This window comes from Lagenorhynchus albirostris, chromosome 2, assembly GCF_949774975.1.
Source record: "Lagenorhynchus albirostris chromosome 2, mLagAlb1.1, whole genome shotgun sequence".
Classification (NCBI taxonomy): Eukaryota; Metazoa; Chordata; class Mammalia; order Artiodactyla; family Delphinidae; genus Lagenorhynchus; species Lagenorhynchus albirostris.
Genome location: NC_083096.1, coordinates 98424157 through 98444954, shown reverse-complemented (window position 1 = coordinate 98444954; position 20798 = coordinate 98424157). Strand labels below are relative to the sequence as shown.

Sequence of the window (20798 nt, the reverse complement as noted above, 5' to 3'; positions counted from 1 at the left end):
CTCTGCCATGCCCTGGAATCCTCTTCATCTACTTTGTCTGACGGCCATCTTTGACCCAGCAAAGGCAACTAGTCATCACCCCTTCTTTCTTTTTTTTTTTAATATTTATTTATTTATTTTATTTAAGCTGTGCCAGGTCTTTGTTGCGGCATGAGGGACCTTTAGTTGCAGCATGCGGACTCTTAGTTGTGGCATGCATGTGGGATCTAGTTCCCCCACCAGGGATCAAACTCAGTCCCCCTGCATTGAGAGCACGAAGTCTCATCCACTGGACCACGAGGGAAGTCCCCATCACCCCTTCTTTTTTAAGGCTATCCTTATTAAAAGCCTAATTTTTGCTAAATGCTAAATGACACTATTTTATTTTATTTGTTTATTTCTGGCTGCGTTGGGTCTTCGTTGCTGCGTGTGGGCTTTCTCTAGTTGCGCCGAGCTGGGACTGCTCTTCCTTGCGGTGAGCGGGCTTCTCACTGTGGTGGCTTCACTTGTTGTGGAGTATGGGCTCTAGGCACGCGGGCTCAGTAGTTGTGGCTCGCAGGCTCTAGAGCACAGGCTCAGTAATTTTGGCGTACGGGCTTAGCTGCTCCATGGCATGTGGGCTCTTCCTGAACCAAAGCTCGAGCTCGAACTCGTGTCCCCTGCATTAGCAGGCGGCTTCTTAACCACCGCACCACCAGGAAAGTCCCCAAATGACACTTTAAATGCTTTCATTATTTCATCTCCTCTTCACAGTGACCCCACAAGTGAGGTGTTGTTCTCTCCATTTTATGGATGAATCAACTGTAATTCAGAGAGACTGAAACTAATCTGAGGTTTGTTTATCTCCAAAGGAGATGTTGTACTCTTTCCTTTTTGAAAAATCACTGTTTTTCCACACCTCTCTGACTTCAATTCTATTTCCTTTCCTATCTTCCCTTCTTCTCCTCACTGGCTATATCTGGATATTTCAAAACATGCAGAATAAATTATTCACCTTAGAAGGGATTTTGGAAACACAGTTCCAAATTTTATAAGATAAAACTATTAATAATATCAGTATACTATTGCTACAAAACAAAATACACAGAAAATACTGTTGAATATAAAAACCAAATAAGGCAGCCCCTCTACTTCAGACCCAGAAGATCACAGAATTGGGACCTAACCATAAATAATACCCCCAAATAACTCCTTTCCTTTCAGAAAACATACACATACATACACAAACCTGAAGAAAGCCCCTTCTGACCACAGCCCTTCTCCCACTCGCCAGCTGCATTAATATCAATGTTTTAGAAAACACTAGAGTCTCTGCCAAATAGCTGAGATCATCCATCAGTTGTTCCTCAAGGAGAGTCTTCTCCTAACAACTCCAGCATGAGATTACTGTGTATATATAGCTCGCTGTCACGCACAGGACAGGCACATGACAAATGTTCACCAAAATGAAAGCGGCACATGGCACCACTATTGCCCTAGACTGCAAATTCACTGGCATTCCAAGAACTTCGCAAATAGCATGCCAGGGTCTTTTCTTTTTAAGAAGGATAATATGTTGCTTATAAATTTAATCTTGGAGATACATCACATTAAATCATAATGTTTTCATTACTTAACATTCTTCACTTTCTTTCACAACATGAAATCTCCCAAATTAAGGCCATTTGGATTAACAAATCTTCTTTTTAAATTTAAGCGTTTGTTTAAGAAGAATTCACTACTAAAGCAATTCACTTCATCAATCTGTTTTACTTCTTATACCTGGCTGAAATGCTGGGCACTGAAGTGACTGTTTTGCTGGAGGAAGGACAGGAGGCAAGGCTAATTTTGGAGCCCTGGTGAAGAGTGATCACCAGGTGGGCTGTGCGATGAGACAGTAATAGGAAAACCTGAAATCCAAAGGGGGTATGGAAAGGAGAGACTGAAGACAAACATAAATGTGGACTATGTTTCACAACAGGGTCAGCGCTGATATTTGTACTTACACAGTACTTAGTATGTATTAGGCACAGTTCTTAGGTCCTTGTTTAATTAATAGTAGGTACTATTTTTATCCCTACTTCACAGTTGGAAAAACCAAAGCACAAAGAAGTTGAGTATCTTCCAAAGCTTCACAGCTAGTTAGAGGCAGAGCTGGGATTCAAACCCAGGCACCATTTCATAATCATGAATTATTACGACTTTACACAGCATACATTCTACAGCAGTGGCTCTTAAACTTGTTTTTAACCCTGACCCCCCAGGAGGAATACATGACCCAGCATATCAAAACATAAGTAATAGAAACAGAAGTTTTGTGAAACAATACTTTTATTAGATGCAGTGCATTCAGAGCTTTCTTATTTCTTTTTTAAAATTGCTGGTTGCAACAAATAAATCAATTTTACAACCCTTAATGGGTTACGACTCACAATTTGAAAAACACTCCTTTGGAGACCAGGGCTACAAATGGTAACTCAGTATCTCCACTTGGATGTTTGATGGTCATCTCAAGCAAGTGGACAGTCATCTTCACTTGCTTATTGACAGTCTACAACAACACTCCTGAATTTCACCCTCCAATTCTGCCCCTCCCCTTTGCTTCCTCTCTCACTAAATGACAGCTTCTTCTGCACTGTCCACATGCCACATGAAGCTATCAAGCACTTGAAATGTCGCTATCAGAATTGAGACATGCTGGAAGCGTAAAACATACACTAGATTTAGAAGACGGTACAAAAAAGGAATCTAAAATACCTCATTAATAACCTTTTATACTGACTGCATGCTGAAATCATGTTTAAGATACAGTTAAATACAATATATTATTAAAATTGATTTCACCTGTTTCTTTTTACTTTTTTTTTGATGTGGCTACTAGAAGAATTTTAATTACCTATGTGGCATATTATATTTCTGTTGGACAGAAATAATGTCCTGGTTGCTCAGGCTAGAAAACTTTAAATCATCCTTGACTCCTTTCTCTCCACCAGCAGGTGGTGTAGGCTTCACCATTAAAATAGATTCGTAGTTCAACAACTTCTCTCCACCTTCACTGCTACACACACACACACACACACACACACACACACACACACACACACACACACACACACACACACACACACACACACACACACACACACACACACACACACACACACACACACACACCACTATGTCTTGCCTAGATAATTGAAATAGCTTCCTAACAGGTCTCCTTGCTTCCTTCCTAACCACACCCTAAGGGTTATTTAGCTATTCCCTATAAAGTTGCCGAGTGACCCTTTTAAAAGTCAGTCAGATTACGTCACTGCTCTGTTCAAAATCCTCCAATGGCTCTTTTCCCCAGAGCAAAAGCGCAGGTCCTTGCAATGGCCTACAAAGCCTTTTAGGCCACTCACCCCTCCCCATCTATCTGTCCTAACTTTTTACCTCTACTCCACTCAGCTACAGTGACCTCTTTGAATTCGCCAAGTATGCTCCTACATCCCAGCCCTTGCACTTCCTGTACCTATGTGTATAACCCTCTGCCCTGGATATCCTCTACCTTCTTTCTCTGTTTTGGATCAAATGTCAATTTACCAGCAAGTCCTTTACTCATTATTGTACTTAAAACTGCAAACCACCCTCTCCTGATTCTTCCATAATTTCCCTTTCTTAGCTTTATGTCTTATGACCTTTAATTATTGTATGTAATTTACTTAATTTATCTGTCTGCTACCAATCACATGTAGGAGTTCCATGAGGGCAGTGACTTTGTTTCATTGCCTCATTCCCAGCACCAATGTGCCTGGCAAATTGTAGGTGTTCAATAAATGTCAGTTGAATGAACAAACGAGCTGTGGGTTTCCAAACTCAGTTTTGCACCACTTGCAACTAGCCATTCTCAGAAAACTACTGAAACAAGCAAACATTTCAGTATCTTTAGTTTTTAACCCATTATTCTTCTTGGACCTACAGTAATTCCACAGTAAAGAAAGCAAGATTCTTCTCCACACTCCAGATCTTTTGTCCATTTTCTCATGATCCCTAGGTGCCCTCCAAAGGCCCTGAAAAATGGGCTTTCCTTTTCCCTCAGGCATAAAATCTCCTTAGGCATCTGCACCATGTCTTGAATGTCTGGCCTAAAATATGTGCAGCTATAGCCAATATAGATTCTTAGTCTCAGACGATCTTCAAGTCTACGTGGTGTACATTAGGTGCAACCAGACGTTGTAAACACACATGTATTTGCCCCTTAGTCGTTCACAGACTGGCCACACTTCACCCACCTAGTCCTTACATGTCTGTATTCAGGAAGACGGGCCCGCTCTGTGATAGGACTAGAAATGTGGACACGCGAAGGATGTAATATCTGAGACCGTAGCCAGGCCCCTCATTTTAGACACGGGGAAATCAAGGCTCAGGGAATTTAGGCCACGAAAACTTAGGCCACGTAACAAAGTCAAAACGAAGACACAAAACATAATGTGGTAGAAATGGCACAGGAAGCCAGGTGGCTTGCCTCCCGCCATTCAGAGGGTCCACAAAACGACGCTGTGGTGCAGCTCAACCTAGCTCGCGGCCCCCTACCGCGGCATTTTAATGTTCAACCATGCGCTCGCAGACTGTGAAAGGTGAGGTACGCACGCCCCAGCCGTCTCACCTTCCTCCGGGCGAGAAAAAAGGCAGCCCGCCGCCTGGTCCTCAGCCACCTCCTACACCCGGGCAGCCCGCGATCGGACTCTCGCGAGACTAGCGGTTGGGGCGAGCAGGTACGGAGATTCCCGGAAGTGGGCGAAGGGACTTGTCAGCTCCCACCCAGGCTGTGTGCTCTCGAGGCCCAGTGGGGATCGAGGGGCTCCTCGGGGACCGGCGCGAGGCGGAGTCACGGAGAAGCTTTCTGTCACTCACACAGCGGCCTCGGCCCTGCCTCGGCTGCCGCCGCCCCTCCCTTTGCCCTTCACGGCGCCCGGCCCTCCTCGTCGGCGGCTTCTTTCTGCGCCTGGGCAGCCTGCCTTTTCCCTTTAACTTTCCTTTGCGTCTCCTCCCCCGACTGTTTTAACAACAGAGTCGCGGGCCCTGCAGTGTCCCAGAAGCGGCACGTATAACTTGCTCGGTGTAAGTGCTAGGAATGCCGCCGGCGTCCCGGGGAAATGCGTTCCTTCTATCTATAGCTCTGTATGTACGTTCTATGTCCACGGCAGCTATTCTAGGGACAACAACTGCTTCCTTCTGTTCTCATCTCCCCATTGGTGGCTTCCGACCCGAATTTGGGAATGGGGAGATCTCCCACCTGTTATCTTTGAGCAGGCTAATCTCTTGTAAGCAGAAGTGCCATATGAAAGTCTTTGAAGCCGGTTGGCTTGGGACTGGGAATTTTACCCCATCCCCCCCCACCCAGCTCCAGGCTTTCCAAAACGTATTGATTATGTAAAAATACTTCATTTTTTTAAACTGTAATTTTTGCTTCGGTCTTGTGCTCGAAGGGAGGAAACAACTATCAATTTGCTTTTTCTGATCTTATGTATAAGATTCATTCTTTCTCGTTGCTCTGCTAGGGTTAAAACACATTTTGAACATGTAAGTGTGGCTGTCAGCCTTAGAGAATCTAAGGTACAGTTATTTTCTTTATCTTGATTCCTTTTTTGTTTCGTAGGGGTACCTCATTCGATTTCGGAGTTCTTTTCATTCTTCTGAAAGATTTCAAATCCTCTAGAAGCCAAAATGGGACACAGTAAACAGATTAGGATTTTACTTCTGAACGAAATGGAAAAGCTGGAAAAGACCCTCTTCAGACTTGAACAAGGTCAGTAGTAAGTCATTTGATTAGCTCTGTGTCTTTTACATTTTTAATTCATAGTCATGTTAAAATTTCTTTTAACTTTTAGACATCATTTCCAAGGACCTTTCTAAACCTGATTTGTGCGAAGACGTTGCTGTGTTCTAAACAATATCACTAATGAAAGTGGATTTTAGTTGAAAATGTTTTATTTATATCTGTCATGTTAGAATGAGAATAAAATTGTTCACTTTACTTTGCATTCTAGCTTCTACTTAAGACAGAAGTTGCATTTATAATCGGAAGATTGACCGTATTATTTCCATTAGCATTTACTATTAAAACTTGGGAAATTGCTTCATAAGTAATTTTACTTTGGGTATATCTGTAGTTTTGCTTTTTTATAGCTCTCGCTCTTTTCCTTTACCAGACATTTGAATTAGTAAACTAGATCACAGCAAAAAGTAAACTATTATTTATGTTTGTCAAAAGCCTCTCAACTATGGAGAAGGTAAAAAAGCTGAAAATATTTTTTTGCTGAAAAAGTGAAATAACTGATCAGGTTGTGTTGAAATATATTTGAGCTGTGATTTAAAAGATCAAATTATATTTCTATAAGACTTATCAAATAGATGCTTTATTTTCTTAGACTTTATATTTTTCAGCATTAAAAAAAGCATTTCACACTCATTTATGTTAATATAACTTGTGAAGTAGTCAATAGAAGTTTAATGTATGAAAAATAAAATACAATCCCCTTTATTATTGTACCAAATGAATGTTGATAGTAGTAAACATTTGAAGAATTCTTTTTTCCCTGAATTTCTCAAGAGCTAAATTTTAAAAAAAAATTTCGTCCATCAAATGTGTTTCCTCCATGCCAAATCTTTATCTTCTTCCAACTTCAGCATTTAAGATCACTGAGTGCTTAGGCTTTCCTGACTCTGCAGTTTTCTGGTTTTAATTTTTTTTCCTACACTCTTAAGTATTCCTGTCAACTTGGTGGTGTCTTTTGCTGAGCTCTCTTCTTCCACATTTTAATTGTGTATATCTGCAAGGAATCCTTTCTTTTTCTGTTCTCCTGCCCTCAAAGAAGTATACATTCTCATAGCCTCAGCTGTTGCCTCCATACTGATGACTCCTTTTGGAAGAAAGGCCTTGAGCTTTGCTTGCTTCTTGGAAGCAAGCGAGTGTAATGGCAAGAGTAGGGAACTAGAATTTTCCTGGCTCTGCTACTAACAAATTGTTTGACTTTGGGCAAGTCACATTAATTCTAAACATTAATTTATTTGTGATATGAAGGTGTTAATTTCTGGTTTTCTACTTTCCTGAGTTTTGAGGCTCAAAATGAATAATAAATGGCTTTAAAGCCCTAAATAGATATAAGGCATTGCTAGATCGCTATAGCTGTCTATTCTCACCATCGATTCTTGGCTTCATCCTAGTATCATGCTATGGAAGAGCCTTAGGATAGCTCCAGTCAGATTTGCTTAAATTTAACATGTCCAAAACCATCTCAAAATTCTCAAATGTTCTTTATTTCTCAGCTTCCCTGTTTACTTTTCCATTTTCATAGTTTCCAAGGCTAGAAACTTTGTACTATTCTTTGATGATTTTTTCTCTTTAACTGAAGTCTCTTTTTAAGCCCTATAATTTCTTTCCAGATGTCTCCTCTTGCCTGCCTGTCTCTTCCATATGCCTGAATATGGATGCTGAAATAATCTTCTTATGCCATCTCTTCTCTTTTTATTAATTGGTGTTTATAAGGTCAAATTTAAACACCTCTGCCTGGCTTCCAGGACATTCTATAATGTCTATAATCTGCCTTCCTTAGCCAAGATTTTATCTCATTGTTCCTCATTATTGGTGTCCTATATCTTTCTAGTTCCCTTGTTAATTCCCTCCCCAGTGGCTTTTCTCATGCCTGTTGTTACACCTCCACTCCTGTCAGATTCCTGTATATCTATTAAATCCCTTTACTATCATTTTATGTGTTGCCTCCCTCTCAGCCTTCAGCTAAAATTCCACCTACTCCATGAAGCTTTTCCTTAATTTGTTATTATCTCCTTTCCTTGATTTCTGATTACTCAATGGGCATAGAACAGTTAAGTGCTTAAGAATGTAGCAGTGTCTAAAAACTTATAGTGTCCAACTGGAGTTTAATATCTGTGAAGATAGAAATTATTACAAACCTAATGCAGTGTACAACAGCTAATAAATCCTTGCTGGTTGATTACTAAAGTGCCATTTAAAGCTAGCCAGGCTATTTGAAGAGGGAACTCTGAAGGGTTTATAAAATAAGAATATGGTGACTCTGTAACTCTGGTTAAAGCCAGTAAATTCATCCAAATGATATAAATGAGAACATGTCGAATTTTTTTCGTGCAGTAATGATGTCATTGTATTATTTTAGAAGACAATTATACTGTGAAAGATGAAGAGAAGGGACATTGGAGACAAGAAATCATGGAGAAGGCTATTTTAAAAACATGTCTGGTTTAACTACATCAGGGTTGGAAAAAAAAGGGACAGAGTATGAGACATTTTAAAATTCATAAGACTTGGTGACCAATTAGGTGTAAAGAAAAGCTCTGGCAATTTTTGGTTCTTTCACCAAGCCCTTCTTCATTTTGCCTTCCTTTTCACTTTTCCCTAAGAAATGATTCCTGTGCATTTTCAAGGCTAATATCTCTATAGACTCTTCTAATTTAACAAGTACAAGACTGCATAATTATCTTTTCTAGCCAAATGATAGCCTGGCCCTGTATTTCCTATCTCTTTTAGTGGCAAATAATGAATAAAATCATTATTCCCTAAACCTGGAATTCTTCCATTTTTTATATAGGTTGGTCAAATTACAATTTCTATTTTTTTAAAAGAAAATATTTATAAAGATTCCTTGATTAGGAGTCAAGTTTATATAGATTGAGTGGAGGGAATGGGGTAGAAAAACTTAGTTTACAGTAATAGTTTAATCACTCGTCTTGCCAGTTTAATTGCCTGCAAGAGGGAAATGGCTAATCTGAGTAAAGTATTCCTTGTGTATGAGGAATAAGATAAACACACCATCTGCTGCTGTGCTAAGCTAATTTTAGCAAACCGAGCAATTAATTATGGAAGCTGATACACTCTAGGTATTCTGATGTTTCATTTACTGTATATAAAAATTTTAGTTTCAGGGATATGGATTAGAGGTCTACAGAGTGGCTATATATATATATACCCTTGGGGGTATGCACTGACCTGTCTATTGGGATATAGAAAGAATAGGATTTATTTCTCTTTCTTTTCTCTCTTTCTTTCTTTCTGTCTACGTATCTACCTATCTATTTTTGATTTTTAAAGTCAACTAAGGGGAATTTCCTGGTGGTCCAGGGGTTAGGACTCTGTGTTCTCACTGCCAAGGGCCTGGGTTCGATCCCTGGTCGGGGAACTAACAGCCCACAAGCTGCACAACACTACCAAAAAAAAATTCTATTTTAATTAAAGTAATTAAATTTTGCTAATATATGAATTGATATTGATGCTCTCAGTTTGTACGTCAGATGCGTTAATAATAAAAAAGATATATTCTGAGGAAAGAGTGGTGGTTATAGGTCTAGAAGAGATTGACAGTCATACTGCACTGGTTTGCTTGCATTATGTTGCCATGAATTACACTTTTACCTAAACCAGGTTAAGTAGATATACAAGCATCTTTACAATACTTTGTAATGAGAGGTAGTTTAACCGTACATGCCTCTTTTACCTCAAGAGGTTGTCAAACTTAAAGATGAGTTAGAAAGTGTTTGAAATTTGCTGTTTGAGTTTTGTCCTTTTCAGAAATGACACACAGCTTTTTCTATAGTATACTTAGAAAATATTATCAGAAAAAATAAACACAATCTAACTCTGAGGTAAACATGAGTGTGAAAGTAAACTGCTTTTGTTGGGAATTGATGCTGTAGAGCAGAGTTCAACACATTTTTTTCCTGTAAAGGTTCAGATAGCAAGTATTTTCAGCTTTGCAGGCCATATGCTTTCTGTTGCAGCTACTCAGCTCTGCCATTGTACTATGAAAGCAGCCATAGACAATACGTAAATAAATGGTGTGACTGTTCCAATAAAACTTTATTTACAGAAAGAGGGTATAGTTTGCCAACCCTTGCTTCAGGGAGAGCATTTTGAATATGTATTTTTAGTAACACTTTCATCATATGATTTTACCCATATAAATGAATATCTGCTCACTTTTAAAAGTTGATAACAAAGTTTTCTAATCTGTTTGAAATCTACCGAATAAAGAATTTCAGTTGGTTTTCAGATCATCTCTTCAATATATAAAATGGGACATCTTCTCTTTAGCTTGTAAAAGCAATTGATGTATGTCAAGGAAAATATTTATATTTACTAGCACATTTCAACAAAAATATTTATATAACTGATGAATGGAATTGAAAAGTTAAGGTCATGGACTAGTAAACATACCTACCAAGAACTTTATCCATTGGGATTTGGGTATCTTTATGTCGTATTTTTTTCAAATCTGAGGTCATTAAATCAAGTATCAAAATAAATAGGACTTGGAATCTTTAAATTACTTTATCAGACAATATTAAACCAAGACTTTTAAAATTAATGAAATTTATTTAATCACATTACTTTCATGACAGATATTACCAATATTAACTTTCAGTGAGAGCCAAAAATTTGTTCCATTAATTAGTAAATAAAATTAATTATTTAAAATATTGTTTATTTTATTTACATCTTATTCTTATTTTTGTGTTTTATAAATTACATGATCTATTAAATTATCATACATGTATATTATATAAATAAATATTCAAATTTGGAGACTACTTGTCATTTTTTTTCTGAAGGTAGACCACTGATCCAAATACTGTTTTAGAGGTTTTGGATGAGTTTCAACCTTTGTTCTACAAGTTCTCTGAATCCTTGTGTAATTATAAAAACAATATTTGTATAAGCTGAACAAGGGACAGGTTATTTAGTTGTGCTCAGATGGCTAATCTCTGATATTTGTACTGTTAAAAATGACACCATTACTTCTGTAATAAATTTAATCATTCTTGCAAATATAAGTATGGTTCTCACAGTCACTTAAGTATTAAAACGTCACATTTTAATTCTTTGGGCAATTACTTCTCAATCTATCTCTTCATAATTATAGCTCTAATATAAAAATGTTTCCCAATTTTATACCTTTTTATAAATTATAAAAAGGTATAAAATGTCTTTTATTTATGCTTTTTGTTTCAAAACAAAATTGGGTTTATACTATCTAAACAATTTTGATACCTGCTTACAGTGTCATGGTATGTGAATTCCACCTCCCTGCTTACTGCCACATTTCAGTCATACTTTTTTCCAGAAAGGATTTGAAAGGATCTATATAGATGCATAAAATATAAGAAAACAGTAAAAGTAATCATGTTATTAAATATCCCTTGATAATATGATTTATGGTGGCTTTATACTATTCCTGCTTACAGAATACCATAATTTGTACCATAATTTAATCATTTCCAATCATTAGATATTTAGTTTGTTGTGAGTTTATTTAATTATAATAAACTGTGATGAACATCCTTATATATAATCTATATTTATATCACCGGTTAATTCCTCAGAAAATAAATGTCTTTATGAAATTATTGAGCCAAAAATCTAAACTTTATTAATATTCTTAGTATGTTTATGCCAAATTGCTTTATAGAAAAATTTGTGCATGTAGCTACTTGGAAAAGAAATTATTAGTTTCACTGTATAGTAAAAGTAAGAAGTAAAAATGAGTCCCTCAATTTTTGCAAAGTTACTTAATAACTACATTTGAATAATTTGTTTCTTGCTTGCTAAATCCATTTACTGTGAATAAATTTATATCCATATTTTGGTCCAATCCAGGAATATGGTTAGCAGAACTTATCACTAAATTATAATTTTTTCCAGGAATGCCTAGAATTTCCATTCCCTCATGTTATATGTATTGCAGTATATAAAACAGCATTCATACTTCTCTAGGCAAATACAGAAGTATTTAATTGGATTAGCATAAATTGGAAGAGTCCAGCATTCTCTTAATGTCTTATACTGATAATCTTTTCTTCACAAAGAATATCTTACCCAATGTTTAATATTGTGGTGTAGAATTTACCACCTGTCAAACATCACTGTGAGAGATTTACTTCTATCAAAGAGCAAGTTTAGACATGACTGAAATATATCTATGTGTTCTCTATTTCAGGATTTGCCTTGAACCAAACTGACATTCTTTATATATAAATAAATAGCAGTTCACACTCATATTTCTGATTCATATCACCACAGCAGGGTTCATTGTAGCTGTCTCCCTTGCTTATTGGTAACATCTTTCTCTGACAGTGAAAAACCTGGCTCTTATCACCTTTGTTTTTGAAAGATATTTTCAACAGGTATAGAATTCTAGGCTGACAGTTTTAATCTTTCAGTACTTTTAAAGATGTTGCTCCACAACCTAAGTGTCCATCAACAGATGAATGGATAAAGAAGATGTGGCACATATATACAATGGAATATTACTCAGCCATAAAAAGAAACAAAATTGAGTTATTTGTAGTGAGGTGGATGGACCTAGAATCTGTCATACAGAGTGAAGTAAGTCAGAAAGAGAAAAACAAATACCGTATGCTAACACATATATATGGAATCTAAAAAAAAAAAAAAAAGGTCATGAAGAACCTAGGGGCAAGATGGGAATAAAGACGCAGACCTACTAGAGAATGGAATTGAGGATATGGGGGGGGGGAAGGGTAAGCTGGGACAAAGTGAGAGAGTGGCATGGACATATATACGCTACCAAATGTAAAATAGATAGCTAGTGGGAAGCAGCCGCATAGCACTGTGCTTTGTGACCACTTAGAGGGGTGGGATAGGGAGGGTGAGAGGGAGGGAGATGCAAGAGGGAAGAGATATGGGGATATGTGTATATGTATAACTGATCACTTTGTTATAAAGCAGAAACTAACACACCATTGTAAAGCAATTATACTCCAATAAAGATGTTAAAAAAAAAAAAGATGTTGCTCCACTGTCTTCTTGCTTGCATTGTTTCCCATGAGAAATCTGCTGTCATCCTTATCCTTGTTCCTCTGTACATACTTGTGTCTTTTTTCCTCTGTGGCTGCTTATAAGATATTCTCATTTTCACTGGTTTTGAGCAATTTGATTTTGATGTTCTTTGGTGTAATTTTCTTCATATTTCTTGTGTGGGGGATTTGTTGAACTTCTTGGATCTGTAAGTTTGTTGTTTTCACCAAATTTGAGAATTTTTTACCCATTATTTCTTCAAATAATTTACATCTCCCTTCTTCTCTCCTTTGAGGACTCTTTATGTTAAGCCATTTGAATTGTCTGATGCTCTTTCAAATTTTTAGATTCTTTTTTCTCTCTTCATTTCTTTTTGCATAGTTTCTATTCCTGTGTCTTGAAATTCGCTTATCTTTTTTTCTGCCACGTCTCACCATCCATTAAATCCATTGTCTGTATTTGTCATCTCAGACATTGTAGTTTTAATCTCTAAAAGTTTGATTTGGATCTTTTTCTTTTGTTTCAATATTTTCCATGTCTTGACCTAAATTTTTGAACATATGGAATGCAGTTAGGATAACTGAAATCCTACCTTGTTTACTAGTTGAACATCTGTGTCACTCCTGGGTCCGTTTTCATGGATTGATTATTCTCCTTGTTATGGGTTTTGTTTTCCTCCCTCTTCATATGTCTCATAATCTTTGTTTGGATGCCAGACATTATTAATTTTACCTTGTTGGGTGCTGAGTATTTTTGGATTCTTATAAATGTTCTTGGTCTTTGCTCTGGAATGAAGTTACTTGGAAATATTATAGTCTTTTGAGTTTTACTTTTATGATTTGTTAAGCCAGTCTAGAACTATGCCCTTTCTAAGGCTCATTATTCCCCACTACTGAAGCAAGATCCTTCTGAACTTTCTACCCAGTGCCTCATGAATTATGAGTTCTCCCAGTCTAGCTGGTGAGAACAAGCACCGTTCCTGGTCTCAGGTATTTTTCTCAGAGACGTGCACTAATCAGTACTCTTCTGAATACTCAAGGGAGACCTTTGGCAGATCTCTGGAGTTCTCTGTGCAGCTTTCTCCTCCTTATCCACAACTCTCATCTGAAAACTCTAGCTGCCTTCATCTCCACAGATTCTTAGTTCCGTCTCCTCAACACAGGAAGTCAGTTGAGGTCTGCCTGGGTTCCTTCTCCCTGTGCCCCAACCTGGAAACTCTTTCAAGTTAGTAAGTAGGCAGGGGCAATTGTAGGGCTCATCTTGTTTACTTTCCATCTCTCAGGGATCACTGACTTTTGTTGCCTGATGTCAGGGTCTTGAAAAATCATTGTTTCATATACTTTGTCTGGTTTTTCTGTTTTTGGTGGTGGTTTCTTTCTTTTAAGTTTCAGGGAGCGGGGTAAATCCAATCCCTGTTATTCCATCTTTGCCAGAAGCAGAAGTCTCAGTCCTTTAGGTCTCTGTTTCCTCTGTGCGGAATGCCCTATTCCAGATATCTGTGTGGTCAACTCCCTCACCTCCTCTTTCTGTTTAGCAGTTTTTTCTTGGATGCTGGACATTGTGAATGTTTTGTTTTCATCTCTGGATTTTGTTGTCTTGCTTTAAAGGAGTGATAAGTTTTTATTTTAGAAGTCATTTACATTATCTGTGGATCAGCTTAATCCTTTTGAGGCTTGTGTTTAAGCTTTGATAGGATAGGTTTATAGTAATTTTTACTCTAGGGCTACTTTAACCCTATTACTTAAGACATGACTCTCTTGAATACAACAGGTGTTCAGCAAGGTCTCTTAACTCTGGCTGCTTAAAAATTGTAATGTATCCCAGGCCTGAGTGAGCTCTGAGAATTGTTCAATTTACAGCTCCCACTAGTTGTTCTTTTCCCAGCCTTATGTAGTCAAACCCTACTCATGTACAGTTTAGTATTCAGGCAGACTCAAGATGACTCTAGGTAAATTCCTGGAGCTCCGTCTCTGCATAGCTCCCTTCTTGTCATACTCTGCCCTGAAAATTGCAGTCTCTTCACTCTCCGAAACTCTAATCTCTGTCTCCTCAACTCAGTGAGATTACTATTCCTGCTCCCAGTGTCACAGTCCAAAAAGGTCCCCTAGTCTGATAACTAGAAGGTTCATAGAAATCATTCTTCTCTCAGGCATCACAGTCCTCTCTACCTGTTTTTGAGAACAGTTGTTAATGTAGTTCTTTTAGTTTTTCATCAGAGGGCAAGTCCAGTACCAGTTACTCCATTATGATCAGAAGCAGACATCTTCAGAAGGATATTTTTAACACACAAGATACGTCATGTCACTCCTGCTTAAAAATGTTCACTGGCTCATTTCAGTCAGTGAAGAAGCCAAAATACTTACAATGACCTTTAAGACTGCATGATCTGGCTCCCCTGTTACCTTTCTTTCCTTATATCCTACTATTACTCCCACAGCTTATTCCAGTGTAGCCATGCTGTCCTTCTTGTTATTTCTGGAACCACCAGGCATGCTTCCATCCTAGGTCCTTTGTGCTCTCTGTCTCCTCTGCTTGGTCAGCACTTTCTCTCCATGGCCATGGTGAGCCATAAGGCTAACTCTCTCATTTCTCTCACGCCCTTCAACTTCTCAATAACCATCCTATTTAAAGTTGCTACTGTCTTCTCACCATCACTCCTTTCCCTCCTTTTTCTTAAACTGCTCTGATTTTTGTCCCTTAGCATTTATCCCTTTCTGCCATACTACTTTTTCTTATTTATTTGTCATGTCCATTGTTTAATGGCTGCCTTCCCCCATTAGAACTCAAGCTTCACAAGGGCAGAGATCATTGTCTTTTTTGTCCCTTATTACATCATATGCGCTCAGTACGTCATTTTTATTACTTTGTTGGATGTTTAATAAGTATCAAAAGTATAAATATTACTATACTTCTTTCTTCTCAAAAAGTTCCTTAAGCTTAAAGATTATAACCAGCAGAACTAAATTTCCCTGCCTTCATCAGTTATTAATACCCATCATTAATTAAAATGCTACACCCATGTTTAAAATATATGTGCCTGAATTTCTAATAGACTTTACTATAGTCAGAATTTTCACATCCTAACAATTATAATCAAGGTTTAAAGTCGGCCTTGAACCAATAAAAATTTTTCTTTCATAATAAAGTTATAACTGTAATGTGTTAACTTTTTTTCCTCTTAGGGCAAAATACTTGTAATACAGTACAGAAAATCTCAGATATATTTTAAAAGAAATAGCCTAACTAAGGCAAAAGTGAGAATGTTTTGGCTTTCAGAATTCCAAGAAGGGCTTAAGTAACTAAACCATGAACAGTAGGTTTAGAGGCAGTAGCATGCTGGAGTTGCTGGCGTTGTCTCACAAGAGCTGATCATGCATATCTCTTCCCAGTTCCATGTTCAGTGATGCCATGTTGGTAGCTTGAGATGGACCATGGTGAGACTTGTTTCCTCCAGAAGTCAGCAAACACTGCAAATCAGGGTTCCTCACCACTCCTACCCCCGTCCCACTCAGCTCCACACAGCCACTTGTTAACCCTCTATTACCACATCTCTGGAGTTGAGCAGACATCAGGGACAACTGGTATCAGGGGCTCAAATGCCTCTAGAACTGTTAGAAATCTGAATTCTGCCTCTCTAGAGGTTGACTTCTCTCAGGGAAGACTGGCTTGCTCTATCTGGTAAGATAGTGTTCCACGATACCTCCCAACTTTTACGTACTATCACAGACTCTGATACCACAGAGAAACTCACTTTCTCTGCTGCAGTTTGAAAAATACCAGCGAAAGTCTCTACTTAGATGCCCACCTCTGAGCAGTTCAGGAAGTGGAACGGAGGTAATCGTGGGAAATGGAATCATGTAAGAACTTGCATATCCCAAAGTAGCCATGCGACTAGGAATCAGTTTCCAGGAGAAGAAGAGAGGGACAGTACAGAGCAGACAGTTCTGTGGTGTATACTGTATGTTAAAATACAAAATTAAGCTAAATTGAAATGCAAAGTGGTTCCAGAACAGCATTAAATATTTGAAGTTCTTTTAAACATAGTTGAGAAATCATCGTTGTATAATACTTTAAATAAACCATCTTTTTAATGTGGTAACTTAAGTCCTGCAATGAGTTTATTAAAATGTGCTTTTTGTTTAGGGTTTGAACTACAGTTCCGATTAGGCCCAACTTTACAGGGAAAAGCAGTTACTGTGTACACAAATTACCCATTTCCTGGAGAAGCATTTAATCGAGAAAAATTCCATTCCCTGGAATGGGAAAATCCAACAGAAAGAGAAGATGATTCTGATAAGTACTGTAAACTTAATCTTCAACAAGCTGGATCATTTCAGTATTACTTCCTTCAAGGGTAAGTCAGGCGTCCTGTATGTGAAAAAAAGAAGTTAATTTATTCTGTAACTTGAAGTTATCTAACTTGTAAAAAGTTACCATATGAACCATGGCAGTGCAATTTTTACAGGGCTTTCCTGAGATGCAAATAGAATATGATCCTTCGGTTTCTAGGAAGTAATTGTAAGCTTTTATTGCAACTTTTTAAATGGTTTTATGTGCCTAGAAATATATTTTTAAATGGGACAATTTACTTTCCAATTAGAGAGTCAGACTATTAGATGAGAATTATTTTTCCTATCATTAATTGAGAAGTTTTTGTTTTTTCCTTAGAAATGAGAAAAGTGGTGGAGGTTACATAGTTGTGGACCCTATTTTACGTGTTGGTGCTGATAATCATGTGTTACCCTTGGACTGTGTTACTCTCCAGACATTTTTATCCAAGTGTATGGGACCCTTTGATGAATGGGAAAGCAGACTTAGGGTTGCAAAAGAATCAGGTAATGTCAGCTTTCTTTCTTTTCTTCTTCTTTAAAATAAATGTAATTATCTTCTGTGATACAGATTTCAAAGGCTTTAATTCTTTTAATTTCATTCCTTAGTACATTTAGTAACATAAATAGAACTGTATGAAATTGTTGTTACTTGACCATTTTTAGCCTACAAAAATGGCAAATTTTATGGTTCAACTGAATAAATTAAGGAACTCTATGACAAAATAAGATTATTATTGTTTCTAAGACTTTACTTTGACATATAAAAATTAGTAAGCTACCAGAATGTGTTGGAATATATATTATCATGGACTTCCCTGGTGGCGCAGTGGTTAAGAATCCGCCTGCTAATGCAGGGGACATGGGTTTGAGCCCTGGTCCGGGAAGATGCCACATGCTGTGCAGCAACTAAGCCCGTGCGCCACAACTACTGAAGCCTGCGCTCCTTGAGCCTGTGCTCCTCAACAAGAGAAGCCACCGCAATGAGAATCCCTCGCACTGCAATGAAGAGTAGCCCCTGCTCGCCACAACTAGGGAAAGCCCTCGCACAGCAATGAAGACCCAACGCAGCCAAAAATAAATAAATAAAATATATTATCATTATATATAATTTTAATTCAACAAGCCTTGATTAATGGTATTCCATGTGGAAGTCATGTGCTGCCATACATACCAAGAGTAAAATGAAACTTAAGGTGTATTTTACTCTTAAGTAAAGGGTAATGTTAATTTTCTACTTTCAACTTGAACATAGAGTGAAGAAAGAAGTGAGAAGTTCACTGACATAACTAAAACAGAATACAAGTACTATGGAACATTAAAACTAGGAGAAAGGGCTTTCCTGGTGGCACAGTGGTTGAGAGTCCGCCTGCCAATGCAGGGAACACTTGTTCTTGCCCTGGTCCGGGAGGATCCCACGTGCCACGTAGCGGCTGGGCCCGTGAGCCATGACCGCTGAGCCTGCACGTCCGGAGCCTGTGCTCCGCAACGGGAGAGGCCACAACAGTGAGGCCAGCATGCCGCAAAAAAAAAAAAAAAAAAAAAAAACTAGGAGAAAGATGTACTGATATACTTGCATAGGATATATTTTCTACATATAAATATATCAATTCAAGAAATATAAATTGAACCCCTAATAGTAACTAGGCATTGTGTGTGATTTTTTTTTCAAATACATCATCTCATTATCCCTGTCTTGCATATGAGGACACTGATAATCCTGAAAGATTTAAGTAGACTTGCTTGAAGTCACTTGTGGTACAGCTAGGATTTAAACCCAAGTCTTTAACCCCTTCTCTGGTAGCACGGTTGCCTTGCCATTTAGAATTACTTATGGAAGTTTAACCTTACATTTTGCCTAGTTTTAGGTATGTTTTTTCTTATAGTGGTCTTTGTTTCTTTTCTTGTGTTGCAGGCTACAACATGATTCATTTTACCCCACTGCAGACTCTTGGACTATCTAGGTCATGCTATTCCCTTGCTGATCAGTTAGAATTAAATCCTGATTTTTCAAGACCTAATAAAAAGTACACCTGGACTGATGTTGGAAAGCTAGTGGAAAAATTGAAAAAGGAGTGGAATATTCTTTGTATTACTGATGTTGTCTACAATCATACTGGTATGTGCTTCATTAACTACTTCTATTAATTTTAATGAGAATATTATATTCTAATTATTTCATTCCTTGCTGTTTTATATAACATAAAGTTTGAAAACACAAGGGATGATTAGGTGTCCTTCAATTTAAAAATCGCTTTATACAATACCACTTTTTTTCTTTCAAAGAAAACAGTGTTAGTTGAAGATATAATCAATATATAAGTATTTTACATGTGATGATTATAAAAACAGGAGTGTGATCATAGAAAAGACCACATATTTCAATTTACAGTATTAATACTTTACAGACCAACTAATGAATCTATATAGCCATAGCTCTGGTACTATAGCATATATTTGAAAAAACTGAATGGTGTTATTTGAAGAGAAAATTATTGGTAAATTCTTAGAATTTAAATTTGAAAATTATATCTTTTACATGTTAAAAGATATTATTAAAGTTAACCTGTTTGGGCTCCCAGGATTTCTTACCAGTATACAATTCTATAAAAATGTATCAGAGGTTTCCAGATGCTGATCCTCAGGAAATGACTACTTCCATCAGCTATCAGAGTAACTGGGTCTGGAGAAGCCTCTGGCCCTGATCAGCTTTCAGTTTAACCCAGTGTACCTTGCAGATGCTCTTTTCTGTTTGCCATGATGTAGAAAAGTCAGGAAACCACTGACTTACATATGTAAACAATAGGAATTCCAGGTGGTACAAAACATTTAACAACAATAACAAAAATCTCTGGTGTGTGTGTCATAAAATTGTTTTCCAAGTAACCATAGGAACTATGAAGATGTTCAAAAGCTCAAAGATTTGGTTCATCAATATAGATAATAATCTCTAATGATAATAATAAACAATCAAAATTAGGCAAAGAAATAGGAACATTCTAAAATTTGTTTCTGCATGCACCTGGAAACTAAGCATCAGGGTCCACAGTGAAAACTGCCTAATGTCTAAGAATTCAGTATTCTTCGCTTGAAAATTTGACGTTATTAATAACTACTTTGACATCTTTAATACTATTCACATCAAATTTATCAAACCACATAATGGCAGCGTATGAATTATGATATGGCTTAGGCAGCTGTAACAAAAAGATAAAAATATAGTGACTTAAGATTTAAATTATACTTATTTCTTATAAAAGATTAAGTAGGCATTCCAAGACTGGTGTGGTAGCCAACCCATGATAGGGAACGAAGTTCTTTCTCTAATGCTGCTCTGCTGCCTCCAGCACTTTGCTTCCATCTCTTAATCAAATATGGCCCCTCCAATTCCTTATATCACCTCCAACCGGTGGCAATGAGGAAAGGGAAGTAATGTCCTTTAAGGGCATGATCTGGTGTATATATCCCTTCTGCTCACATTGCACCAGGTAGGATTTTGTCTCTAGCTATAACGGAGCTTGCAGTGTAGTATTTTGTTTGTCAGCCATGTCTGTCGCTGAACCTTGAGAGTTCTGTTACTAAAGGAAAAAAGGGAGTATAAGGTTTGGAGTACAGTCACAGACTCTGTCAGAGACTGTATTTTCTAAAGCATTTGAGAGATTCTGTGTAATATAAAAGAA

The 20798-nt window shown here is 37.5% G+C and overlaps 1 protein-coding gene and 2 long non-coding RNA genes across 6 annotated transcripts in view; 1 reads left to right on the top strand and 2 right to left on the bottom strand.

Moving 5' to 3' along the window:
- LOC132514592 (uncharacterized) overlaps positions 1 to 5196 on the bottom strand; it is a 44165-nt gene extending 38969 nt beyond the window's left edge. For 2 of the 3 annotated variants that reach the window (XR_009538866.1, XR_009538864.1), the window contains exon 1: positions 4607 to 5196. This is a non-coding gene — a long non-coding RNA (uncharacterized LOC132514592). Of the gene's footprint in view, positions 1 to 1207; positions 1314 to 4606 lie in introns of those variants that run through there. The other variant, XR_009538865.1, reaches the window with a different exon arrangement.
- Positions 1 to 20798, bottom strand: part of LOC132514594 (uncharacterized) — a 115960-nt gene that overhangs the window by 42060 nt on the left and 53102 nt on the right. The gene's annotated exons all lie outside the window — the stretch shown is intronic.
- The window catches only part of AGL (amylo-alpha-1, 6-glucosidase, 4-alpha-glucanotransferase), a 79487-nt gene continuing 63446 nt past the window's right edge, over positions 4758 to 20798 (top strand). The window contains exons 1-5 of one of the 2 annotated variants that reach the window (XM_060139519.1): positions 4758 to 5061; positions 5600 to 5749; positions 16934 to 17144; positions 17459 to 17625; positions 19034 to 19237. In XM_060139519.1, coding sequence (XP_059995502.1) covers positions 5668 to 5749; positions 16934 to 17144; positions 17459 to 17625; positions 19034 to 19237 — 664 coding nt within the window. In that variant the 5' untranslated portion in view covers positions 4758 to 5061; positions 5600 to 5667. Of the gene's footprint in view, positions 5062 to 5375; positions 5524 to 5599; positions 5750 to 16933; positions 17145 to 17458; positions 17626 to 19033; positions 19238 to 20798 lie in introns of those variants that run through there. The other variant, XM_060139518.1, reaches the window with a different exon arrangement.